Source organism: Cheilinus undulatus, linkage group 4 (assembly GCF_018320785.1).
Source record: "Cheilinus undulatus linkage group 4, ASM1832078v1, whole genome shotgun sequence".
Classification (NCBI taxonomy): domain Eukaryota; kingdom Metazoa; phylum Chordata; class Actinopteri; order Labriformes; family Labridae; genus Cheilinus; species Cheilinus undulatus.
The window spans coordinates 261,449-284,673 of NC_054868.1; the positions used below are offsets into that span (position 1 = coordinate 261,449).

The following is a 23,225-nucleotide window of genomic DNA, read 5'->3' on the forward strand; positions in this document are numbered from 1 at the left end:
GCCACTTTTCACCAATTTTACCAAATTTGAATCACTTTTCATCACTTTATGACACAAATTTTAGCACATTTTAGCACATTTTTGCCACTTAAAACCCATTTGTGTCAATTTTATACCCTTTCCACCACTTTTACGCCTGTTTTTGTCACTTCTTAACCAGTTCATGCCATTTTTTGCCCATTGTTGCCTCACTATTGCCACTATTAACCCCTTTTTACGTCCCTTTATGCCATAGTTATCCCAATTTTACCAGTTTATATCAATTTCTCATCCCAATCCACCTAATTTTCCCCGAATTTTTGCACTTTAAAGCCATTTCAGCTACTTCTTAATCCCCTTTTACCACTTGTTGTGCCTGTTTTGCCAATTTAATGCATTGTTGCTTATTTTTTGCCACTTTTAACCCATTTATGTTCTTTAAAATTCCAATTTCATCACCTTTTCTACCATTTTTTGCCATTATAAACTATTAACTAAGCAATTTTTTCGTCCATTTTAAAAATGTTTTTAACAAAATTTCTTTTCATTTTAAGAAGGCTATTTACTACACATGAACAGATAGAGGTATTAGTTTTTCCTTGATAAGAGTGGTCATTATGTAGGTCAAATATGAAATATGGTTTCCACAGCTTAGCTTCACAATTAATCATGATTTTCCTGACCTCCATCGGCCCCCAGTTTGGCTGGGTCCCAGAAACCTTCCTCTTTATCCCTCCTCATAGACGGCCTTGTCTCCACACTAAGAATGTTCCTGGCTGTTCAACCAGCTTCAGGTACAGTGGGGGTCCCCAGTCTCTGGCACCTTTATTCTGGGGGTCCCCGGTCTCTGGCACCTTTATTCTGGGGGTCCCTGGTCTCTGGCACCTTTATTCTGGGGGTCCCTGGTCTCTGGCACCTTTATTCTGGGGGTCCCCGGTCTCTGGCACCTTTATTCTGGGGGTCCCCGGTCTCTGGCACCTTTATTCTGGGGGTCCCCGGTCTCTGGCACCTTTATTCTGGGGGTCCCCGGTCTCTGGCACCTTTATTCTGGGGGTCCCCGGTCTCTGGCACCTTTATTCTGGGGGTCCCCGGTCTCTGGCACCTTTATTCTGGGGTACCCCGGTCTCTGGCACCTTTATTATGGGGGTCCCCGGTCTCTGGCACCTTTATTCTGGGGGTCCCCGGTCTCTGGCACCTTTATTCTGGGGGTTCCTGGTCTCTGGCACCTTTATTCTGGGGGTCCCTGGTCTCTGGCACCTTTATTCTGGGGGTCCCTGGTCTCTGGCACCTTTATTCTGGGGGTCCCCGGTCTCTGGCACCTTTATTCTGGGGGTCCCGGTATCTGGCACCTTTATTCTGGGGGTCCCCGGTCTCTGGGACCTTTATTCTGGGGGTCCCCGGTCTCTGGGACCTTTATTCTGGGGTCCCCGGTCTCTGGTACCTTTATTCTGGGGGTCCCCGGTCTCTGGGACCTTTATTCTGGGGGTCCCTGGTCTCTGGCACCTTTATTCTGGGGGTCCCCGGTCTCTGGCACCTTTATTCTGGGGGTCCCCGGTATCTGGCACCTTTATTCTGGGGGTCCCCCGTCTCTGGTACCTTTATTCTGGGGGTCCCGGTCTCTGGTACCTTTATTTTGGGGGTCCCCGGTCTCTGGCACCTTTATTCTGGGGGTCCCGGTATCTGGCACCTTTATTTTGGGGGTCCCCGGTCTCTGGCACCTTTATTTTTGGGGTCCCTGGTCTCTGGCACCTTTATTATGGGGTTGCGGGCTGAAAAGGTTGAGAACCCCAGCTCTAATGTGCTGACCTGGGGTCATCAGGTGTTTTCTTCAGACACCCAGGTGAACCAGCCTGGGTAGACCAGGCCCCTCTCTGCCTCCCAGCAGAGATCTCCCACAGGTCTGCCCTCTCTGGCTTTCTCTGAGGCTGGTTCAGGGATCAGCTCTCTTCTCTGCTGCACCTGAGATGTCCAGGTGGTCCAGGAATAAAGAAATCAAAGAGGCTGGAGACCCCAGACAACAAAAGATTAATGCTATAGAAAAGTATGTCCTCCTTCCTGATGTTTGTCACACTTCAGTGTTTCAGATCAAACTACTGTTAAATCATGAATCAACTATCCACACCCAGACCTGATCCCTGCCAGACCTGATGGATCCAGAACCCCTTAACTAGAACCGGTCTGACAGTGAAGTAGAAGATCTCCAACACATCGTGGAACCATCTAGAGAAGAACAGATGAGGAACTAAGTCACTAAGACATTTCTAAGGCTTTGGGACTCTGAGAGCCATTACCCACAAATGGAGAAAACTGTGAACAGTGGTGGACCTTCCCAGGAGTGGCTGGCCTACCAACATGACTCCAAGAGAACATGGACGACTCATCCAGGAGGTCCCAGAAGAACCCAGAACCACATCTAAAGACCTGCAGGCCTCACTGACTCAGCTAAGGTCAGAGGTCATGATTCAACCATCAGAGACTGGACAACAACGGCATCATGGGAGAGTTCCAAGACCAGAACCACTGCTGAGCAAGAAGACTGAAGTTCTGGAAGGTGTGCGTCCCGTTCCATCTGGTCTAGAGCTGACCCAGCATTTCATCAGGAGAACATCAGACCAGCAGTCAGACGTGGTGGTGGTAGTGTGATGGTCTAGACCAGGACCTGGACCACTAGAACCATGAACTCTGCTCTCTAGCAGGAGAATGTCATTGAAGTTTGACAAATAAAAAAGGGAGAAATCAGGAAGGGGGTAATTCCTTTTCACAGCCTTGTAAATACAGTTTAAAGAAGAGTCTGAGAGAAGCAGGTCAGATGTTTCCTCCTAGGACTGAACCACAGGCGTGATGAGATGAAGGAGAACGCTCCTCAGTCTTCCTAGCATTCCTAGCATTCACCACTAGAGGGCAGCAGACAGAGCTCTGTGACTGCACATGCCCAGACTCATTCAATGACTTACACTGTGATAGTGGATCAGTTTTTAAGAGGACCTGTTTGAGGTCTTAAACCTTCAGAGCAGAGACCTTCTAACAGCACCAGGACACTCTGGCTCCTGTTTCCCTCAGCTCAGTTAAGCCCTCATGTTGGTCTAGAGCAGGGGTTCTCAACACTGGGGGGTCCTGAGACACTGATAGGAGGTCTGTTATTTTAGGAGGTCAGATGCTTTAAAAAAAATAACATTTTCAAATTACACTTTACACCCATTTAGCCTAATTTTAACACTTTTTTATTACCTTTTCCCACAAATTTTGCCAATTTAAACACATTTGGCCACTGAAAACCCATTTTTGTCCATTTTAAACCCTTTCCACCACTTTTTCTGCCTGTTTTTGCCACTTCTAAACCAAATCTGGCCACTCTCTGCCTATTGTTGGCTCTGCTGACACATTATTGACACTATTAACCTCTTTTGCAATTTCATATGCCCATTTGTGCCAGTTTCTGACTATTTCTGCCTCAGCTGTCCCTTTTTTGCCAGTTTGTATCAATTTTCATCCTTTTCACCAAATTTAAAACCATTTCAGCCACTTTAGAATCCTCTTTTACTACTTAATATGCACATTTTTGTCACTTAAACCCATTTTTGCCATTTCTTTGGTTAATTTTTGCCACTTCTATTTAATCTCTGGCACTTCTAACCCATTTCTGCTCCTTTTAAAATCTAATTTCACCACCTCTCCCACCATTTTTGCCATTACTAACCCATTTAAGTTATTTTTGACGTATTTTAATTCTGTTTTTAACAAAAGGATTTACTTTTAAAGAGGTGTACTTACTGCACAAATGAATTAAAATGTGTTTCTCTATTAAGAGTGGTTATTATTCAGGTTAAATATAAAATACCACAGCTTGACTTTACAGTGGACCAGGATTTTGCTGGCCTCCAGTTTGGCTGGGCCCCAGAAAGCTCCCCCCTTTATCCCCCCTCATAGACAGCCTTGTCTCCACGTGACTATTCTAGAATAATCCTGGCTGTGTTTAACCTCCTTCAGGTACAGTGGGGGTGCTGGGTCTCTCTGTATTTTGGGGGCTGAAAAGGTTGAGAACCCCAGACCTAAAGGAGCCTGAGGGTTTAGACCAGGGATGGGGGCTGAGGGGGGCCAGACTGTGACTTATTCTCAATAACACATTTAGAATTACTTTGAATTAAAAAACAATTAAAAGCTGAAAGCAGCATTGGACGGGTCCTCGGTATGTCGCACGTCCCTCATGCCCGTTTGACCTCCACTTTGAGGGTTTCATCACTCTTTGACCCTTTGACCTGCTCAAAGTTAGTCTGAGGTGTGTCCCTGCAGCTCTGTCAGGAGCCTCAGACATTATAATGGGTGTGTATTACACATTCCATTTTCCCGCCTTCAGTGAGTCACATGACCAGCTGCACGGTAAGCTTATTGTAATGTTCAAAAAACCTGCATCTGTAAGACACACAAACACACACTCATGCTCACTTCGCGCGCTAACACACACACAAATGCACCATCTCTCCCATTCACTTCATATGGGTTATATGTGTGGCTGTCTTTGGCGGCTGACGTTGCCAAAGACTTTATGGGGGACTGTATGTGGATGAGAAGCCACCCACAGTCCCACCATCCTGTTACAGCATTGTTTAAATGGGCTGCTTTATTGGAACAGCTCCATGTGTGTGCGTGATCAGAGCTCATTAAGGGGCTTCCCCTGGTTGCTATGGTAACTAATGCCTGCATTCCAGGTGCTTTCATCTGTCAATCAGTGGATGACATCATCCCTAACTGCTCTCTTGATCAGGAGTGAAATTAACTGAAATCTTTTTGAATCTCACCTCACAGATGCCACAATTTTAACCAAATCTCTGTAAAAATAAGATATTTTTGTAGTAAATTTTGTCAGGAATCCATCCATGTAATTGTTAAAGCTGTAGGACCTTTGGTTTTTTGTGTAGAAGCCCAGCTGCCACAGCTGATGCGTATCAGAATTTCCACCACTCCATTCATTTGAATGGGAGCAGCAGGGAGGGCTTCTTTGGGGTTGACCAATTTTGAGGGCTTGTAATTCGGAAACTGTTTGAGAAACAACAAATTCCTTCAGAGCTTTTGATCAGCATGGCCTAGTGTGTCTTCTCTGTGAGGTTCAAGCTGATACGATTTACGGCCTATGAGCCTTTACATTTTGTTCGGAGCCCTTTTTTCCTGGAAAATTTTATTTTGAAAGGCAAATTGCCGGCTTCCTGTTTGAGATAGGTTAGGGGTGTCAGCACGTGATTTGTGGGTCTCGATGAGACGAATGTTTCAAAGTTGGTTTGATCTCTCTACGACATTCCTTCTGGCCGTGAGGGCCGTTTTAGTGTGCCTAGGTGGCGCTAGAGAGCACATTTTGGCATTTTTGGGGTTAATTTTTTCATTTGATCAAATTTTTCGCCGAATCTGAGGTGTGTGCCAATTTTGGTGAGTTTTTGAGTGTGTTTAGGGGGTCAAATTAAGGTTCAAAGAGGCGTGGGAATAATAATAAGAAGAAAGAGACAGACCAGATACAATAGGGTCCTTGCCCGAACAGAAGGGGTCCTCGGACCCTAAATACAGTGCTGCCAGGATGCTAATGTAATGCTAACTTCCTTCAGTTTGGCCCAGAATTCAAACCAGGATAGTGTTTTTAAACTGCAATGACACGATAGTTTAGGGTTATTTTAGTGTTTCACTGCCATCTAAGCTTTTACACAAATGCATTTCATGTATACAGTTGTTTTACAGACAGTTAAGGCTGATTATATCTGTGATTAAACGTACTAGTAACCAAAAGTGTCATCATCATCATCGTCATCATCGTTGATGATCCAGTGGAGTCTGGAAGGTTAGAGAGAGGACACCAGACAGTCTGTTTTTATAAAATGTTTTATTGAGGCTGTACAGGTGGTTAATGTTCCTCTGTGGTCGCTACAGTTTTCCATGTTCACACAACAGTTCCTCTATCCTCAGAGCCTCTGCAGGACCCCCCGCTCTAGTCTAGGACCTTCATAGGAAACCAGAATCACTGATCTATTTCACAGTCGCTGATGAGTTACAGCCCTGCTGGACTGATCCGTGTCCTCCCTGAGGAGGTTTTATTTAAACCTGAGCTGGGTCTGCCAATGCCACACCCACCTACCTGTTCTCTACCTGCACACCTGAGCCCCGTCATGCCCCCGTCATGTAAACGCCTCCCTCATACATCAGCGTCATAGTCCACCAGACACCTGAGCCCCGTCATGTAAACGCCTCCCTCATACATGAGCGTCATAGTCCACCAGACACCTGAGCCCCGTCATGTCCCCGTCATGTAAACGCCTCCCTCATACATGAGTGCCTCCTTAGTTATTTGGCTAAACTTGAAGGAAATAGCCCCCAACATCCCCAGCTTCACAAATATTCCATCCTTGCCTCTCACATACATTCCAGTCTAACCAGTACTCCACCAGTTAGTGAGCTAGTGTATCAGCGTGTCCTTTAAAAGCATGTTTGTGACAACATGAAGGTGAAAAGCTGTTAAAAAGGCTCCGCTAGCCTCTAAACTGGAGGCCAACATTCATTCCCATCTCATACTTGCAGGCTGTACCGCAGACGTTTTGACCCTTGAACTCTAACCTTTCAGGCCCTCATAACCATTTCTGTTCAGGTGAAGCTGAAATGCTACCGAGGTCGTGGTCTCAGGCCCGGTCCAACCCTGGACCTTGACCACGTAGCCGACCTCTACATTTAGCACCTTCACATCCACGTCCCGGTACTTGTTAGAATAGAGGGGTAGGGTGAAGTCCTGGGACTATGTGGTCTAAAGACTTTCCAGAGGTACCCTTCGAATAGAGTGTGGTGGGAAATCTCCCAGAAAGCCTTGCAAACATCAGCAAGACTTGAACATTCGGACAACAATCTAATAACAAAGCTTCCTGGTCCCTTAGATGTCAAACAGGCCCTTTAGAAAACCCCCTGTAGTAGAAAGGTCCGGAATCATCGTCACATCCGCTAACATCAACGGCTAGCAGGAACAGGAAGGATCGTTCCATTTCACAGCTACAGAGGACAAGGGGGCGCCAAAAACAAGCAGTTAGAAATGGGACGGAGCCGCTGTCTTTGACATTTGTTCTGTTTTCTTTGCATTTAGTCGACGTTTACAACCAGGGTCCTAAATCTGGTTCTAGTTCTAGATGATTTACATGAAAGGTCATGGAGGGGCTTCATCACCTTTACCTCTAGAATACCACCACCTTCATCATCAGGTAGGTCTCAGGCTAACATTAGCAACTTTAAGACATCAGAACATCGTCTGCATAGAAGGAGATTATTTACACATTCATATAAAATACACTGAGTCAGAAACAACTGAATAAATCTCATTTAGCCCTTATTAAAACCAGGACGGCTGGTTCTGTTAGTGGTCCGACTAAAAACGTGAGGAAGAACACGCACCAGAGTCAAATCATCCAACACTATGGTATAAGATCACTAGAACCACAAATCAGATTAAAACTTCATTTATAAGATGAAAACATGAACACCAGCCTCATTCATCTTTGGTTTCAACGTTAGTCACATCATAAAAAACTCATACACATGAAGATCCCTGTATTTCACACAGAACCCAACAAGACTGAGCTATCGCTAAGCCCCGCCCTCCAAAACATCAGGCCAATCACATCTCTCACAGCTCAACACTCAGCCGGGCTGGAGACGGCAATAATCCTGAAAATGGTCGAACCGCGGTCGTTTCTGACACACATAAACTCTAAACTCTCCCCCAAAAGAAAACCACTAACATGAGCTTAGACAGCGTGCAGGCAGTCAGAGCTAAGGGGGCGGGGCTTAGCTGTAGATCAGTTCTACTAAAACTAACAGAATGTTTAAAGCACCGTCACAATGCCAGAATCTTAAACTTAGAAATTATTCTAGAGAAAATCAAACCATACTGGTTCCTGTTTGATACCACAGCCAGATAATGTCATTTCCTTTTTTAAACCTAGCTCCGCCCCCTCTGCTCTTTACTGCTGGTCGTTTTTCAAAAAAGGACCCCTAATTACCAAACAGAGAACCAACGTTTAGTTTTCATTTGGAACTTCTTAGAATGATGGAGAAATGCAACAAAAAGGCACCACAGGGTTCCCGCCTCCAGCCTGAATGTGGAAGTGCCCTTTTAGCAGCTTTTCTCCATCACGAGAAACCTATGAAAACTCAATGTTGGTTTTCTGTTTAGTAAATTTGCCTTATGAGAGGAAGGGGGCCGTCCTCAGCTCAAGACTAGGAGGAGTTTTAAGGAGGAGGCCATGGAGGTGGGCGGAGCTATATATATATATATATATATATATATATATATATTCATATATATATCTATCTATCTGAATCAGTATCGTATCGGCACATGTTTATTGGAATCAGATCAGAACTGAAAAGAAGTGGATCGGTGCATCCCTACTTTACCGCCAATGCTGTTATATCAAACAGGTTTTTTCTATGGTTATATTTTCACAGGATCAAATCAAAGTTTAAACCCGACACTGCTGATCTCAGGAATAGTGGTCCCTTATTCTAAACCTTGGCCAGGTTTAAAATCACCTGAATTTCCACCTTAAAGCATAAAAACGTTTAAACTTCTTTGTTCCCAGAGTGAGCCGACCATCAGAGTCGAGGGTTTCTGTCGCTGAATCTAAGACTCGGATTGTTTTCGCAGAAATCTGTCAGAGCAGAGCGGTAAAAACACTAAAAACAGTCAAAACTAACATAACGTTCATCATTTGGTACCTTTAAACCCTCAGCTGTCAGAAACACGACATCATCTATAAATGTGGCGTGAACAGGACGGCGTCCCTGTGTTTGTGCTGTAATGTGGCGTCGTAGACGAGGCGAGGTCTGAACAGCTTTTTAGGGCCAAAAATAAAAACATAAAACTCTAAAATGACCGTAGAAATGTTCAGTTCAAGTAAGAAAAGTAGAAAACACGTGGATTCAGTTAAGTGTGTTTCGTTTCTCTCGGCAGCAGCGGTGGCGGCGTTCTCGTCGCTCTGCAGACCTCACAGGTTTCTCTCCTCACAGCTGCCGGCGGCGGCGTCCGGGCAGCGACACGTGAAGCCGCCGAGCCGCGGCAGACAGAGGTGAGAGCAGCCGCCGTTGTTGGAGCAGTAGTTGTAGGCTGGAAGGAGAGAAAGACTGAGTCAGGAGGATTTTAGCGCCATCAGAGCGTTCAGAGACACGGAGACGGCTGGGGGCCGTACCAACATTTATGGAGGGTTAAATAATAAAATAATAATGCTTTGATGCTAACATGCTAAACAGGAACAAACCGCTAAGTCTGAGCGTGAAACAAACCAGAAGTAAAGAAAAGAGCTTTATTCTGTTAGAAATGTTCAAGAAACACTGAAATAACTGTTCCAGATTTCAAAACTGAAGTTTTTTATGTCTCTTCATCCCGGATTAAAAACAGCAGGTCTGGAGGTGAACGCTGGGACTGGGCTGTGTCCAGTTTTTATTCCCATTAAACCCTCCCAGTATACCCAGTATACAGGATTACAGGGCTCTAATAACCTTCAGTTGTTGTAGTAATCATGTGTGATAATTCCCACGACACCTAAATACACCATCTGATAAACAGTCTGACAGCGTGATGTCATACAAGAGGAAGGTCAGACCAAGCACCCCTTCCATAACTGAGGCGTGGCGTCCACATGGTACCGCCCACGTGTCTAACACGCACATGCTAACCCCGCCCACATCAACCATAATGGCAGACTACAGGCTGGTCTCTTTATAGACACGGACCATTTCTGCTCTCATTCCTGTCCTGATTGGTTGATCATTTCCAAACATTTCTTCAGTTTGTTGAGTGTTTCCAGAAGTTTTTGACGGTCACGGCCGCCATGGCGTTATCGGTGAAACGACGTCGTGTTTACAGACGACTTTTAAAAAAGGTAGAATAAATCAATCATTTTTGTCTCATGTGGACGAGGTCTTAGTTTAGGGGGTCTAAGGGGAGTCTAGGGGTCTTACCACAGCTGTGGGGGGTATGATTTAATCATGTGACTTTATCAGGCTCTAACTCTCCATAACTGAGCCTGCAGGCCTCCGTAGCTGTTTTCAACGACCTTAATTGTTTTTGATTGTTGGGTTTAGAAAATGCAGAAATGCAGTGGTTCTCAACTGGTGGGTCAGGACCCAAAAGGGGGTCATGGATCTGTATTAGCTGGGTGGTGATATTTATCCAAGTATCCTTTTAGTGTTTTAATTCCTTAAAGACAGAAATCAAATAAAACAGCTTTGCAGAATTCTTCAGTGAGTTTATCCAAACTCACAGATTTAACCCAAGATTTAAAAAATAATGAGGGCAATTTTCCCAGAAAGGGTAGGGATTATTCTAGATTTAAGAGTTTTTCTGGGGCCTTTCTTCAGAAACCTTTGGTACGCTTCTCTTTGGAAGAAAATTTCCCTAGGAATGAGGGACCTTCAGGACTTAATCCAGAACCCTGTCTTGGTTAATATTTTAGAAAGAGTTTGGATTTTATCTGCTATTTTTCCCAGAAACCTTCAGCCATCTTTGCTGGGAATGTTCTTCATATTCTGTCTCTGTGTCAAAGCTGTCCCATCTTTTATGGAATAAATCTGATGTCCTGAAAATAGATCAGAGATTTGCCATGATGGAACCTGTGGTTAGTCCCAAACCTAGACCACTTAAAACCAGTGCCCTAAGAGACTGGTTTTGACCCCCATATAAGGCCTGTCCCTTAAGTGGACTCTGTTAAAGAACTTTCACGTGTTCAGTTCCATCTTGAAGCATTTAAACTATCACACCCAGACCTGAGAGTCCTCTGGACCCAGATCCAGATTTAAACAGCAGCACTTTAACTTCTAAAGACCCTAGACCAGATTTACTCACAGATAGGACCCCCCCCCCCCCATACCATCTGCTGTAATGAGTCTGTTATCAGATCTTGAACGTTCACAAACTCTGAGTCGGTTTTTAAACGTGCTGCCAAGTCAAACAGAAACCCTGGACCAGGGCTGCAGGGCCGGAGCGGACCGTCCATCATCAGGAAGCAGCAGGTGGACTTCTGCTGTTCCGTTCAGGGCTCAGAGCCAGATGTGAGCCTCGTTATCCACAGCTGGCTCCCCCGAGCTCGCTCTGCCTGCAGTTCCCACGCTTATATCCAGCCATGAGCTATACGTGCCTGGAACCAATTACTGCGGTCAGCGAGTGCACAGAGGTGGTCCTGGTCCTGGTTTCTGCAGCCCTAAATCAGACTCAGTTTGGCTTTGTCAGTTTGACAAAAAGAAAGAAACAAAATTCCTCCAGACCTTGACCGTCCCTGCGGGGGATTTAGCCCTGAAGCAGCATCAAAATTACAAAACCTGCAAACGAGCCCAAACCCCGGCCCGGCCCGGTCCGTGATGTGAACTCAGGCTGAAGCGTACCTTGTGGACACTGCGTGGGCGTGGTGGTGATGCCGTACAGCCGGGAGCGTCTCTGCGGCAGGAACTCTTCTGTCTCTGTATCCGTCTGACTGTCCACGGCGATCACCGCCTCCCTGAAACCAAAGAGAGACGTTGAACCATCAGATCAACACGCCGTTAAACTTTGATGAGAGCGTTTCAGTCAAACAGCGAGCTCAGAGACCCAGGAGGCTGCTTCTTTAAAATCATGTTTTATTTTAGTTCTAGGATGAAGGGGGCGGGGCTTCACTGGGACTTTAAACACCTAAAACTAGCCCCGGTCTTACACACGGACCTTTAATCTAAACTATCTCTTTACATTTTTCACTGGAGCCACCTGAAACTGGCCCAAAGGCTGATGAGGATGATGATGATGAAGATGATGTGTGTGTGTTACCTCCTCCAGTCCGTGTAGTAAAGGTTCCTTCCAAAGGAGACGAGAGAGAATGGATACTGGATCCCTTCAACCACCTGCCTCCTCAGCCGGCGGTGAGGATCCATACACTCCACCTTACGGGTACCTGAGGACCAATCAAACGATAGATCAATAAACCAATCACACAATCAACCAAATCAGCCGACCAACCAATCTGTCAGTTAACAAACCAGACAATCAATCAATAAACCATCCAGCTGACCTTCCTACCGATCAACCATCCAACCACTGAACCATTAAAAATGACCTACAAATCAATAAACCATCCAACCATCGAACACACAATAAATGAATCAACCAACCACCCAGTCAACATCCATCCAATCAATCCATCAGTCAATTAATAAATCCACGTCAACCAACCAACCTGCCTATCATTTCACCAATCAACTATCTGTCCATCCAACCAACCCATCAACCAACCAACCAACCAGTCCACCAACCAACCAACAAACTAAACATCCAACCAGCCAACCCATCAACCAACCATTCCACCAATCCATCAACCAACCAACCATTCCACTAGTCCACCAACCAACCAACCAAACATCCAACCAGCCAACCCATCAACCAACCATTCCACCAATCCATCAACCAACCAACCATTCCACTAGTCCACCAACCAACCAACCAAACATCCAACCAGCCAACCCATCAACCAACCATTCCACCAATCCATCAACCAACCAACCATTCCACTAGTCCACCAACCAACCAACCAAACATCCAACCAGCCAACCCATCAACCAACCATTCCACCAATCCATCAACCAACCAACCATTCCACTAGTCCACCAACCAACCAACCAAACATCCAACCAGCCAACCCATCAACCAACCATTCCACCAATCCATCAACCAACCAACCATTCCACTAGTCCACCAACCAACCAACCAAACATCCAACCAGCCAACCCATCAACCAACCATTCCACCAATCCATCAACCAACCAACCATTCCACTAGTCCACCAACCAACCAACCAAACATCCAACCAGCCAACCCATCAACCAACCAACCAAACATCCAACCAGCCAACCAACCAACCAAACATCCAACCAGCCAACCCATCAACCAACCATTCCACCAATCCATCAACCAACCAACCATTCCACTAGTCCACCAACCAACCAACCAACCAACCAACCAGCCAATCCATCAACCAACCAACCAACCAACCAACCAACCAACCATTCCACTAGTCCACCAGCCATCCAACCAACCAGCTGTTCACCATCAGTGAGACACAAATAAACACGAGGACCAACAGCATCATGATGGTCTCTGGGTAGAGGATCTAACTGATTCTGTGGTGGGGGTTTGGGTCAAGGTGTCTCACCTGCATCTGCCCAGCACAGCTGCTGATTGTCAGGGTCAAAGGTCAGACCATTTGGAAGCCCCAGCTCATCCTTTACCAGCACGGTCCTGTCTGTCCCATCCATGTTGGACATCTCAATCTTTGGTCCGTCTCTGTTCCAGTCCGCCCAGAAGATCCGTCTGCAGCGCCATAACAAAACCAGTTAGACCAGCCTGAGACCATTATCACCAGTGAGACCAGTCTGAGACCATTATCACCAGTGAGACCAGTCTGAGACCATTATCACCAGTGAGACCAGTCTGAGACCATTATCACCAGTGAGACCAGTCTGAGACCATTATCACCAGTTAGACCAGCCTGAGACCATTATCACCAGTGAGACCAGTCTGAGACCATTATCACCAGTGAGACTAGTCTGAGACCATTATCACCAGTGAGACCAGTCTGAGACCATTATCACCAGTGAGACCAGTCTGAGACCATTATCACCAGTTAGACCAGCCTGAGACCATTATCACCAGTGAGACCAGTCTGAGACCATTATCACCAGTGAGACCAGTCTGAGACCATTATCACCAGTTAGACCAGCCTGAGACCATTATCACCAGTGAGACTAGTCTGAGACCATTATCACCAGTGAGACCAGTCTGAGACCATTATCACCAGTTAGACCAGCCTGAGACCATTATCACCAGTGAGACCAGTCTGAGACCATTATCACCAGTGAGACCAGTCTGAGACCATTATCACCAGTGAGACTAGTCTGAGACCATTATCACCAGTGAGACCAGTCTGAGACCATTATCACCAGTGAGACCAGTCTGAGACCATTATCACCAGTGAGACTAGTCTGAGACCATTATCACCAGTGAGACCAGTCTGAGACCATTATCACCAGTGAGACCAGTCTGAGACCATTATCACCAGTGAGACCAGTCTGAGACCATTATCACCAGTTAGACCAGCCTGAGACCATTATCACCAGTGAGACTAGTCTGAGACCATTATCACCAGTGAGACCAGTCTGAGACCATTATCACCAGTTAGACCAGCCTGAGACCATTATCACCAGTGAGACCAGTCTGAGACCATTATCACCAGTGAGACCAGTCTGAGACCATTATCACCAGTGAGACCAGTCTGAGACCATTATCACCAGTGAGACCAGTCTGAGACCATTATCACCAGTTAGACCAGCCTGAGACCATTATCACCAGTGAGACTAGTCTGAGACCATTATCACCAGTGAGACCAGTCTGAGACCATTATCACCAGTTAGACCAGCCTGAGACCATTATCACCAGTGAGACCAGTCTGAGACAATTATCACCAGTTAGACCAGCCTGAGACCATTATCACCAGTGAGACCAGTCTGAGACCATTATCACCAGTGAGACCAGTCTGAGACCATTATCACCAGTTAGACCAGCCTGAGACCATTATCACCAGTGAGACTAGTCTGAGACCATTATCACCAGTGAGACCAGTCTGAGACCATTATCACCAGTGAGACCAGTCTGAGACCATTATCACCAGTTAGACCAGCCTGAGACCATTATCACCAGTGAGACTAGTCTGAGACCATTATCACCAGTGAGACCAGTCTGAGACCATTATCACCAGTTAGACCAGCCTGAGACCATTATCACCAGTGAGACCAGTCTGAGACCATTATCACCAGTGAGACCAGTCTGAGACCATTATCACCAGTGAGACCAGTCTGAGACCATTATCACCAGTGAGACCAGTCTGAGACCATTATCACCAGTGAGACTAGTCTGAGACCATTATCACCAGTGAGACCAGTCTGAGACCATTATCACCAGTGAGACCAGTCTGAGACAATTATCACCAGTTAGACCAGCCTGAGACCATTATCACCAGTGAGACCAGTCTGAGACCATTATCACCAGTGAGACCAGTCTGAGACCATTATCACCAGTTAGACCAGCCTGAGACCATTATCACCAGTGAGACTAGTCTGAGACCATTATCACCAGTGAGACCAGTCTGAGACCATTATCACCAGTTAGACCAGCCTGAGACCATTATCACCAGTGAGACTAGTCTGAGACCATTATCACCAGTGAGACTAGCCTGAGACCATTATCACCAGTGAGACTAGTCTGAGACCATTATCACCAGTGAGACCAGTCTGAGACCATTATCACCAGTTAGACCAGCCTGAGACCATTATCACCAGTGAGACCAGTCTGAGACCATTATCACCAGTGAGACCAGTCTGAGACCATTATCACCAGTGAGACCAGTCTGAGACCATTATCACCAGTGAGACCAGTCTGAGACCATTATCACCAGTTAGACCAGTCTGAGACCATTATCACCAGTGAGACCAGTCTGAGACCATTATCACCAGTGAGACCAGTCTGAGACCATTATCACCAGTGAGACTAGTCTGAGACCATTATCACCAGTGACGCTGCTAGTGTGGTTTTTCAGGATTCACTCACCCGTACGCCGGGTTGGTAACGATGGGTCGAGGGTTGACCAGGTCGGTGTTGAACAGGACTCGTCGATCGCTGCCGTCCAGTTTGGAGACCTCCACGGTGTCTCGCATGGAGTCAGTCCAGAAGAGGAGGCGGGACACGTGGTCTATGGCGATGCCCTCAGGACTCTGGAGCTCTGAGGACCAACAGGAGAGACACAGTTCAGAAGAAAAGACAGGGTTTTTGGCCCAGCAGGATTTTATGAGACACCAGAACAGCCAAACTAAATTCTACATGGTGCTGGAGTTTCTGTGTCACTCTGAGTTCTTATCCCAAACTCTAGAGGGATTTTTATTCTAGTCAACGTTCCTGCTGCCATGTTCTCAGGAGACCCTGGAGACCAGAGCTAAGGGTTTTCTGTTGGAGTTCAGGAGACCCTGGAGACCAGAGCTAAGGGTTTTCTGTTGGAGTTCAGGAGACCCTGGAGACCAGAACTAAGGGTTTTCTGTTGGAGCTGATGATGACTGATCATAGATTCTGGACAGAATAAAAGGAGGAGACTTCAGAGGAGATAGAGGTTCAGAAAACTAGATTCATCCTGACCTTTTTTTGTCCTCTACCCCCTGCCGTAGTGCCTTCATGTCCCTGATGTTACCTGTAGTGATGACGGGGATGATGTCGCCCCCGCTCAGCCTGGCCCTGCTGATGGCCGGTCCGGTGATGTCGGTCCAGTAAACCATCTTGTCCACGCAGTCGTAAGCCAGGGCGATCACCACGCGGTCCTAGAGGGGAAACACAGGAGACAGACGCGCTCATTCACCAGAGCGCCGTTTCTAAGAGGCTTTTGTTCGAAGCCCACGAAGACGCCGACGCCATGGAGAACTTTGTGTGAACGCTGAGCTCCATGACAGAGATGAAAAGCTGCTTCCGATGCTGAAATGTGGTGGACAACAATCAGAGGATTGTTCAGGGCGACCAGAGACGCTCAGAAGTGATTTAGCTACAGTCATGACGAACACTGGAGGGCCAGGGAGAGTCCAGCAGAGTCCACATGTCAGAGCAACAACGCTGTAGATTCACATAAGGCAGAGGTTTACTGAAGTAACTCATGGGTCAGACAGTTGGCTCTAAGGTGCATGCTGTCCCTCAGCTCATAGCGGGTTTAAAGACATTTCTGCGAGACATTCCTCTTAAAGCCAGCATGGAGGCTTTTGAGCATGCTCAGAAAAGCCAGGGTCAGTCTGGGTCTGAGTAAAGCCCCATTATCCAGGAGAGTTTGGCTTTGAGGAGTCTGATCTGGTCTGGTTTCAGTGACTAACATGTCTACAGTAGTTGATCTGGTCTGGTTTCAGTGACTAACAGGTCCAGGTAGTCGATCTGGTCTGGTTTCAGTGACTAACATGTCTACAGTAGTTGATCTGGTCTGGTTTCAGTGACTAACAGGTCTAGGTAGTCGATCTGGTCTGGTTTCAGTGACTAACATGTCTACAGTAGTTGATCTGGTCTGGTTTCAGTGACTAACAGGTCTAGGTAGTTGATCTGGTCTGGTTTCAGTGACTAACATGTCTAGGTAGTTGATCTGGTCTGGTTTCAGTGACTAACATGTCTACAGTAGTTGATCTGGTCTGGTTTCAGTGACTAACAGGTCCAGGTAGTTGATCTGGTCTGGTTTCAGTGACTAACAGGTCTAGGTAGTTGATCTGGTCTGGTTTCAGTGACTAACATGTCTAGGTAGTTGATCTGGTCTGGTTTCAGTGACTAACATGTCTACAGTAGTTGATCTGGTCTGGTTTCAGTGACTAACAGGTCTAGGTAGTTGATCTGGTCTGGTTTCAGTGACTAACATGTCTAGGTAGTTGATCTGGTCTGGTTTCAGTGACTAACAGGTCTAGGTAGTTGATCTGGTCTGGTTTCAGTGACTAACATGTCTACAGTAGTTGATCTGGTCTGGTTTCAGTGACTAACAGGTCTACAGTAGTTGATCTGGTCTGGTTTCAGTGACTGACAGGTCTAGGTAGTTGATCTGGTCTGGTTTCAGTGACTGACAGGTCTAGGTAGTCGATCTGGTCTGGTTTCAGTGACTGACAGGTCTAGGTAGTCGATCTGGTCTGGTTTCAGTGACTGACAGGTCTAGGTAGTCGATCTGGTCCGGTTTCAGTGACTAACATGTCTAGGTAGTCGATCTGGTCCGGTTTCAGTGACTAACAGGTCTAGGTAGTCGATCTGGTCTGGTTTCAGTGACTAACATGTCTAGGTAGTCGATCTGGTCTGGTTTCAGTGACTAACAGGTCTAGGTAGTCGATCTGGTCCGGTTTCAGTGACTAACAGGTCTAGGTAGTCGATCTGGTCCGGTTTCAGTGACTAACAGGTCTAGGTAGTCGATCTGGTCCGGTTTCAGTGACTAACAGGTCTAGGTAGTCGATCTGGTCCGGTTTCAGTGACTAACAGGTCTAGGTAGTCGATCTGGTCCGGTTTCAGTGACTAACAGGTCTAGGTAGTCGATCTGGTCCGGTTTCAGTGACTAACAGGTCTAGGTAGTCGATCTGGTCTGGTTTCAGTGACTAACAGGTCTAGGTAGTCGATCTGGTCTGGTTTCAGTGACTAACAGGTCTAGGTAGTCGATCTGGTCTGGTTTCAGTGACTAACAGGTCTAGGTAGTCGATCTGGTCTGGTTTCAGTGACTAACAGGTCTAGGTAGTCGATCTGGTCCGGTTTCAGTGACTAACATGTCTAGGTAGTCGATCTGGTCCGGTTTCAGTGACTAACAGGTCTAGGTAGTCGATCTGGTCCGGTTTCAGTGACTAACAGGTCTAGGTAGTCGATCTGGTCCGGTTTCAGTGACTAACAGGTCTAGGTAGTCGATCTGGTCTGGTTTCAGTGACTAACAGGTCTAGGTAGTCGATCTGGTCTGGTTTCAGTGACTAACAGGTCTAGGTAGTTGATCTGGTCTGGTTTCAGTGACTAACAGGTCTAGGTAGTTGATCTGGTCTGGTTTCAGTGACTAACAGGTCTAGGTAGTTGATCTGGTCTGGTTTCAGTGACTAACATGTCTAGGTAGTTGATCTGGTCTGGTTTCAGTGACTAACAGGTCTAGGTAGTTGATCTGGTCTGGTTTCAGTGACTAACAGGTCTAGGTAGTTGATCTGGTCTGGTTTCAGTGACTAACAGGTCTAGGTAGTTGATCTGGTCTGGTTTCAGTGACTAACAGGTCTAGGTAGTTGATCTGGTCTGGTTTCAGTGACTAACAGGTCTAGGTAGTTGATCTGGTCTGGTTTCAGTGACTAACAGGTCTAGGTAGTTGATCTGGTCTGGTTTCAGTGACTAACAGGTCTAGGTAGTCGATCTGGTCTGGTTTCAGTGACTAACAGGTCTAGGTAGTCGATCTGGTCTGGTTTCAGTGACTAACATGTCTAGGTAGTTGATCTGGTCTGGTTTCAGTGACTAACAGGTCTAGGTAGTCGATCTGGTCTGGTTTCAGTGACTAACAGGTCTAGGTAGTCGATCTGGTCTGGTTTCAGTGACTAACAGGTCTAGGTAGTTGATCTGGTCCGGTTTCAGTGACTAACAGGTCTAGGTAGTTGATCTGGTCTGGTTTCAGTGACTAACAGGTCTACAGTAGTTGATCTGGTCTGGTTTCAGTGACTAACAGGTCTAGGTAGTTGATCTGGTCTGGTTTCAGTGACTAACAGGTCTAGGTAGTTGATCTGGTCTGGTTTCAGTGACTAACAGGTCTAGGTAGTTGATCTGGTCTGGTTTCAGTGACTAACAGGTCTAGGTAGTTGATCTGGTGTGGTTTCAGTGACTAACAGGTCTAGGTAGTTGATCTGGTGTGGTTTCAGTGACTAACAGGTCTAGGTAGTCGATCTGGTCTGGTTTCAGTGACTAACAGGTCTAGGTAGTTGATCTGGTCCGGTTTCAGTGACTAACAGGTCTAGGTAGTTGATCTGGTCTGGTTTCAGTGACTAACAGGTCTAGGTAGTTGATCTGGTCTGGTTTCAGTGACTAACAGGTCTAGGTAGTTGATCTGGTCTGGTTTCAGTGACTAACAGGTCTACAGTAGTTGATCTGGTCTGGTTTCAGTGACTAACATGTCTAGGTAGTTGATCTGGTCTGGTTTCAGTGACTAACAGGTCTAGGTAGTTGATCTGGTCCGGTTTCAGTGACTAACAGGTCTAGGTAGTCGATCTGGTCTGGTTTCAGTGACTAACAGGTCTAGGTAGTTGATCTGGTCTGGTTTCAGTGACTAACAGGTCTACAGTAGTTGATCTGGTCTGGTTTCAGTGACTAACAGGTCTAGGTAGTTGATCTGGTCTGGTTTCAGTGACTAACAGGTCTAGGTAGTTGATCTGGTCTGGTTTCAGTGACTAACAGGTCTAGGTAGTTGATCTGGTCTGGTTTCAGTGACTAACAGGTCTAGGTAGTCGATCTGGTCTGGTTTCAGTGACTAACAGGTCTAGGTAGTTGATCTGGTCTGGTTTCAGTGACTAACAGGTCTAGGTAGTTGATCTGGTCTGGTTTCAGTGACTAACAGGTCTAGGTAGTTGATCTGGTCTGGTTTCAGTGACTAACAGGTCTAGGTAGTTGATCTGGTCTGGTTTCAGTGACTAACAGGTCTAGGTAGTTGATCTGGTCTGGTTTCAGTGACTAACAGGTCTAGGTAGTTGATCTGGTCTGGTTTCAGTGACTAACAGGTCTAGGTAGTTGATCTGGTCTGGTTTCAGTGACTAACAGGTCTAGGTAGTTGATCTGGTCTGGTTTCAGTGACTAACAGGTCTAGGTAGTTGATCTGGTCTGGTTTCAGTGACTAACAGGTCTAGGTAGTTGATCTGGTCTGGTTTCAGTGACTAACAGGTCTAGGTAGTTGATCTGGTCTGGTTTCAGTGACTAACAGGTCTAGGTAGTCGATCTGGTCTGGTTTCAGTGACTAACAGGTCTAGGTAGTTGATCTGGTCTGGTTTCAGTGACTAACAGGTCTAGGTAGTTGATCTGGTCTGGTTTCAGTGACTAACGGGTCTAGGTAGTCGATCTGGTCTGGTTTCAGTGACTAACGGGTCTAGGTAGTCGATCTGGTCTGGTTTCAGTGACTAACGGGTCTAGGTAGTCGATCTGGTCTGGTTTCAGTGACTAACGGGTCTAGGTAGTCGATCTGGTCTGGTTTCAGTGACTAACGGGTCAAGGTAGTGGATCTGGTCTGGTTTCAGTGACTAACGGTCTAGGTAGTCGATCTGGTCTGGTTTCAGTGACTAACGGGTCTAGGTAGTCGATCTGGTCTGGTTTCAGTGACTAACGGGTCTAGGTAGTTGATCTGGTCTGGTTTCAGTGACTAACAGGTCTAGGTAGTTGATCTGGTCTGGTTTCAGTGACTAACAGGTCTAGGTAGTCGATCTGGTCTGGTTTCAGTGACTAACAGGTCTAGGTAGTCGATCTGGTCTGGTTTCAGTGACTAACAGGTCTAGGTAGTCGATCTGGTCTGGTTTCAGTGACTAACAGGTCTAGGTAGTCGATCTGGTCTGGTTTCAGTGACTAACAGGTCTAGGTAGTCGATCTGGTCTGGTTTCAGTGACTAACAGGTCTAGGTAGTTGATCTGGTCTGGTTTCAGTGACTAACAGGTCTAGGTAGTTGATCTGGTCTGGTTTCAGTGACTAACAGGTCTAGGTAGTTGATCTGGTCTGGTTTCAGTGACTAACAGGTCTAGGTATTGAGACTAACTCAGTGATTTGCTGAAGTTGAGCTTAAATAGCGAGTCTGTTCTTACGGGGACGTGCAGCAGAGGTTTGGCGTCGTCTTTTCTGAACCTGTATCCGTCCAGAGGAATGTGCTCGATCCTCCCGCTCTGAGCGAACAGCAGGTGTGTTCCTGGGGCGACGGGGTGAACGTCGGGGCGAGGAGTCGGACCGACTGGAGCGGGAGTCACCACCTGATCGATACCTGTGCAGGAGAGGAAGTTAGACGAGAGCAGTAACCCACCATAAAACCTTCAGAGTAATCACTCCAGTCGCGGTTACTCACACAGGGGGACGCTGCCGGGACCCGTGCGGGTGTTGGGGATCTCCTGACCGTTGGCGTCCACGCACCAGCACTGCTGGATGCTGCTGTGACACTGTGTGGGCTCGTAGGCGCCGTGTTGGTCGCACTGAGGGACGTACTGACCGACGGCGGGACGGGGACGGAAGAAAGAGAAGATCCCTGAGCCGGAGGTGGCGGCCTGAGCGCTCTCTCTGTGACGCTCACACCGTGTCTTCTCGCGCTCTGTGGAAACAGAAAAACAGACAGAGTGAGATGTCTGATCTTACTCTTAGAGGCATTCGAAATATCTAAGAGTATGTTAATCAGACCAAAAGTCACTTAATTTAAGTTTATGTGAAAGTCCAGCCCCCAAAGCGTCCATCTAGGAATGAGTTGATGACCTCTTTCCTAAACCTTTACTGACGTCACAGAGCCTTCCTCTAACCCTGGTACGTTCCTCCTCTGCAGCTCCAGCCCCGTCAGCTGTAGTTACAGTCCTCGTCCTGGGAACGTTTGTGTTTTAGGACGTGGCAGCAGCAGAGGAGCCGTGAAAGAGGAGCAGCAGGCTCTTCATCTCTGCGGTCACATCCAGGGGCCACACTGACATCTGGAGCATCCTCCTCTCACTCTTATCCTCAAGGGTACCGGCGAGACGAACCACAGGGCAGCCATAACACTCAGACAGCGTCCTCACAGCGCCACGTCTGCTCCCACCAATCAGAGCCAGGGAAACCACAAACAGCACACAGACCCCTCAGAGACAAACCAGGGCGAGGATCAAAGAGACAAAAGGAAGCAGAGCGGCTTACAGTCGGAGACGCTGCGACAAGTTATGACAGGCGACATCAAGATTAGAGCTCTGAGGGCCAACGGGTCGTAAAATGGGACAAAAATATGAGAAAACTTTGGTTTGGAGCAGCGAGCTGTAATTAACGCTCCGCTCTGACACCTGGAAGTCCTGAAGGAGTCTGCCGGTTTGGGCCCACGCCAAACCTCCAACATAACAACAACAACAACAAACCATGGGGGAGCAGATGCCGGCTGTCAGCCAATCAGGAGAGAGAAGGAGACACAAAACCAGCCAGAGCAGGAGGGAGACATCCTTTAGTCATAAATCACATTTTAATCTAATATGAATAAAAACAAAGTCCAGATGTTTCTACAGAAGTAGACATCAGTACTTATAAATGTTTGTTATTAATGATCAAACACTACCACAGCTCTAACATCCTTCATCCTTAAACCTTCATACGGAGCAGCTCCATCTATGAACCTTCATACAGAGCAGCTCCATCCATGAACCTTCATACAGAACAGCTCCATCTATGAACCTTCATACGGAGAAGCAGCTCCATCTATGAACCTTCATACGGAGAAGCAGCTCCATCTATGAACCTTCATACGGAGAAGCAGCTCCATCTATGAACCTTCATATGGAGAAGCAGTTCCATCTATGAACCTTCATATGGAGAAGCAGCTCCATCTATGAACCTTCATACGGAGAAGCAGCTCCATCTATGAACCTTCATATGGAGCAGCAGCTCCATTTATGAACCTTCATACGGAGCAGCTCCATCTATGAACCTTCATACGGAGAAGCAGCTCCATCTATGAACCTTCATA

At 46.8% G+C, this 23,225-nt stretch overlaps 1 protein-coding gene across 1 annotated transcript in view; it reads right to left on the reverse strand.

Moving 5' to 3' along the window:
- Window positions 1-5,852: 5,852 nt before the first annotated feature.
- LOC121508520 (nidogen-1-like) overlaps window positions 5,853-23,225 on the reverse strand; it is a 70,174-nt gene continuing 52,801 nt past the window's right edge. Inside the window, exons 13-20 of the mRNA XM_041785441.1 lie at window positions 21,606-21,845; window positions 21,352-21,524; window positions 16,251-16,377; window positions 15,620-15,791; window positions 13,170-13,327; window positions 11,792-11,915; window positions 11,377-11,489; window positions 5,853-9,103 (exon numbers count right to left, since the gene is read on the reverse strand). Of these exons, the coding sequence (XP_041641375.1) occupies window positions 8,985-9,103; window positions 11,377-11,489; window positions 11,792-11,915; window positions 13,170-13,327; window positions 15,620-15,791; window positions 16,251-16,377; window positions 21,352-21,524; window positions 21,606-21,845 (1,226 nt within the window). The 3' untranslated portion in view covers window positions 5,853-8,984. The remainder of the gene's footprint in view (window positions 9,104-11,376; window positions 11,490-11,791; window positions 11,916-13,169; window positions 13,328-15,619; window positions 15,792-16,250; window positions 16,378-21,351; window positions 21,525-21,605; window positions 21,846-23,225) is intronic.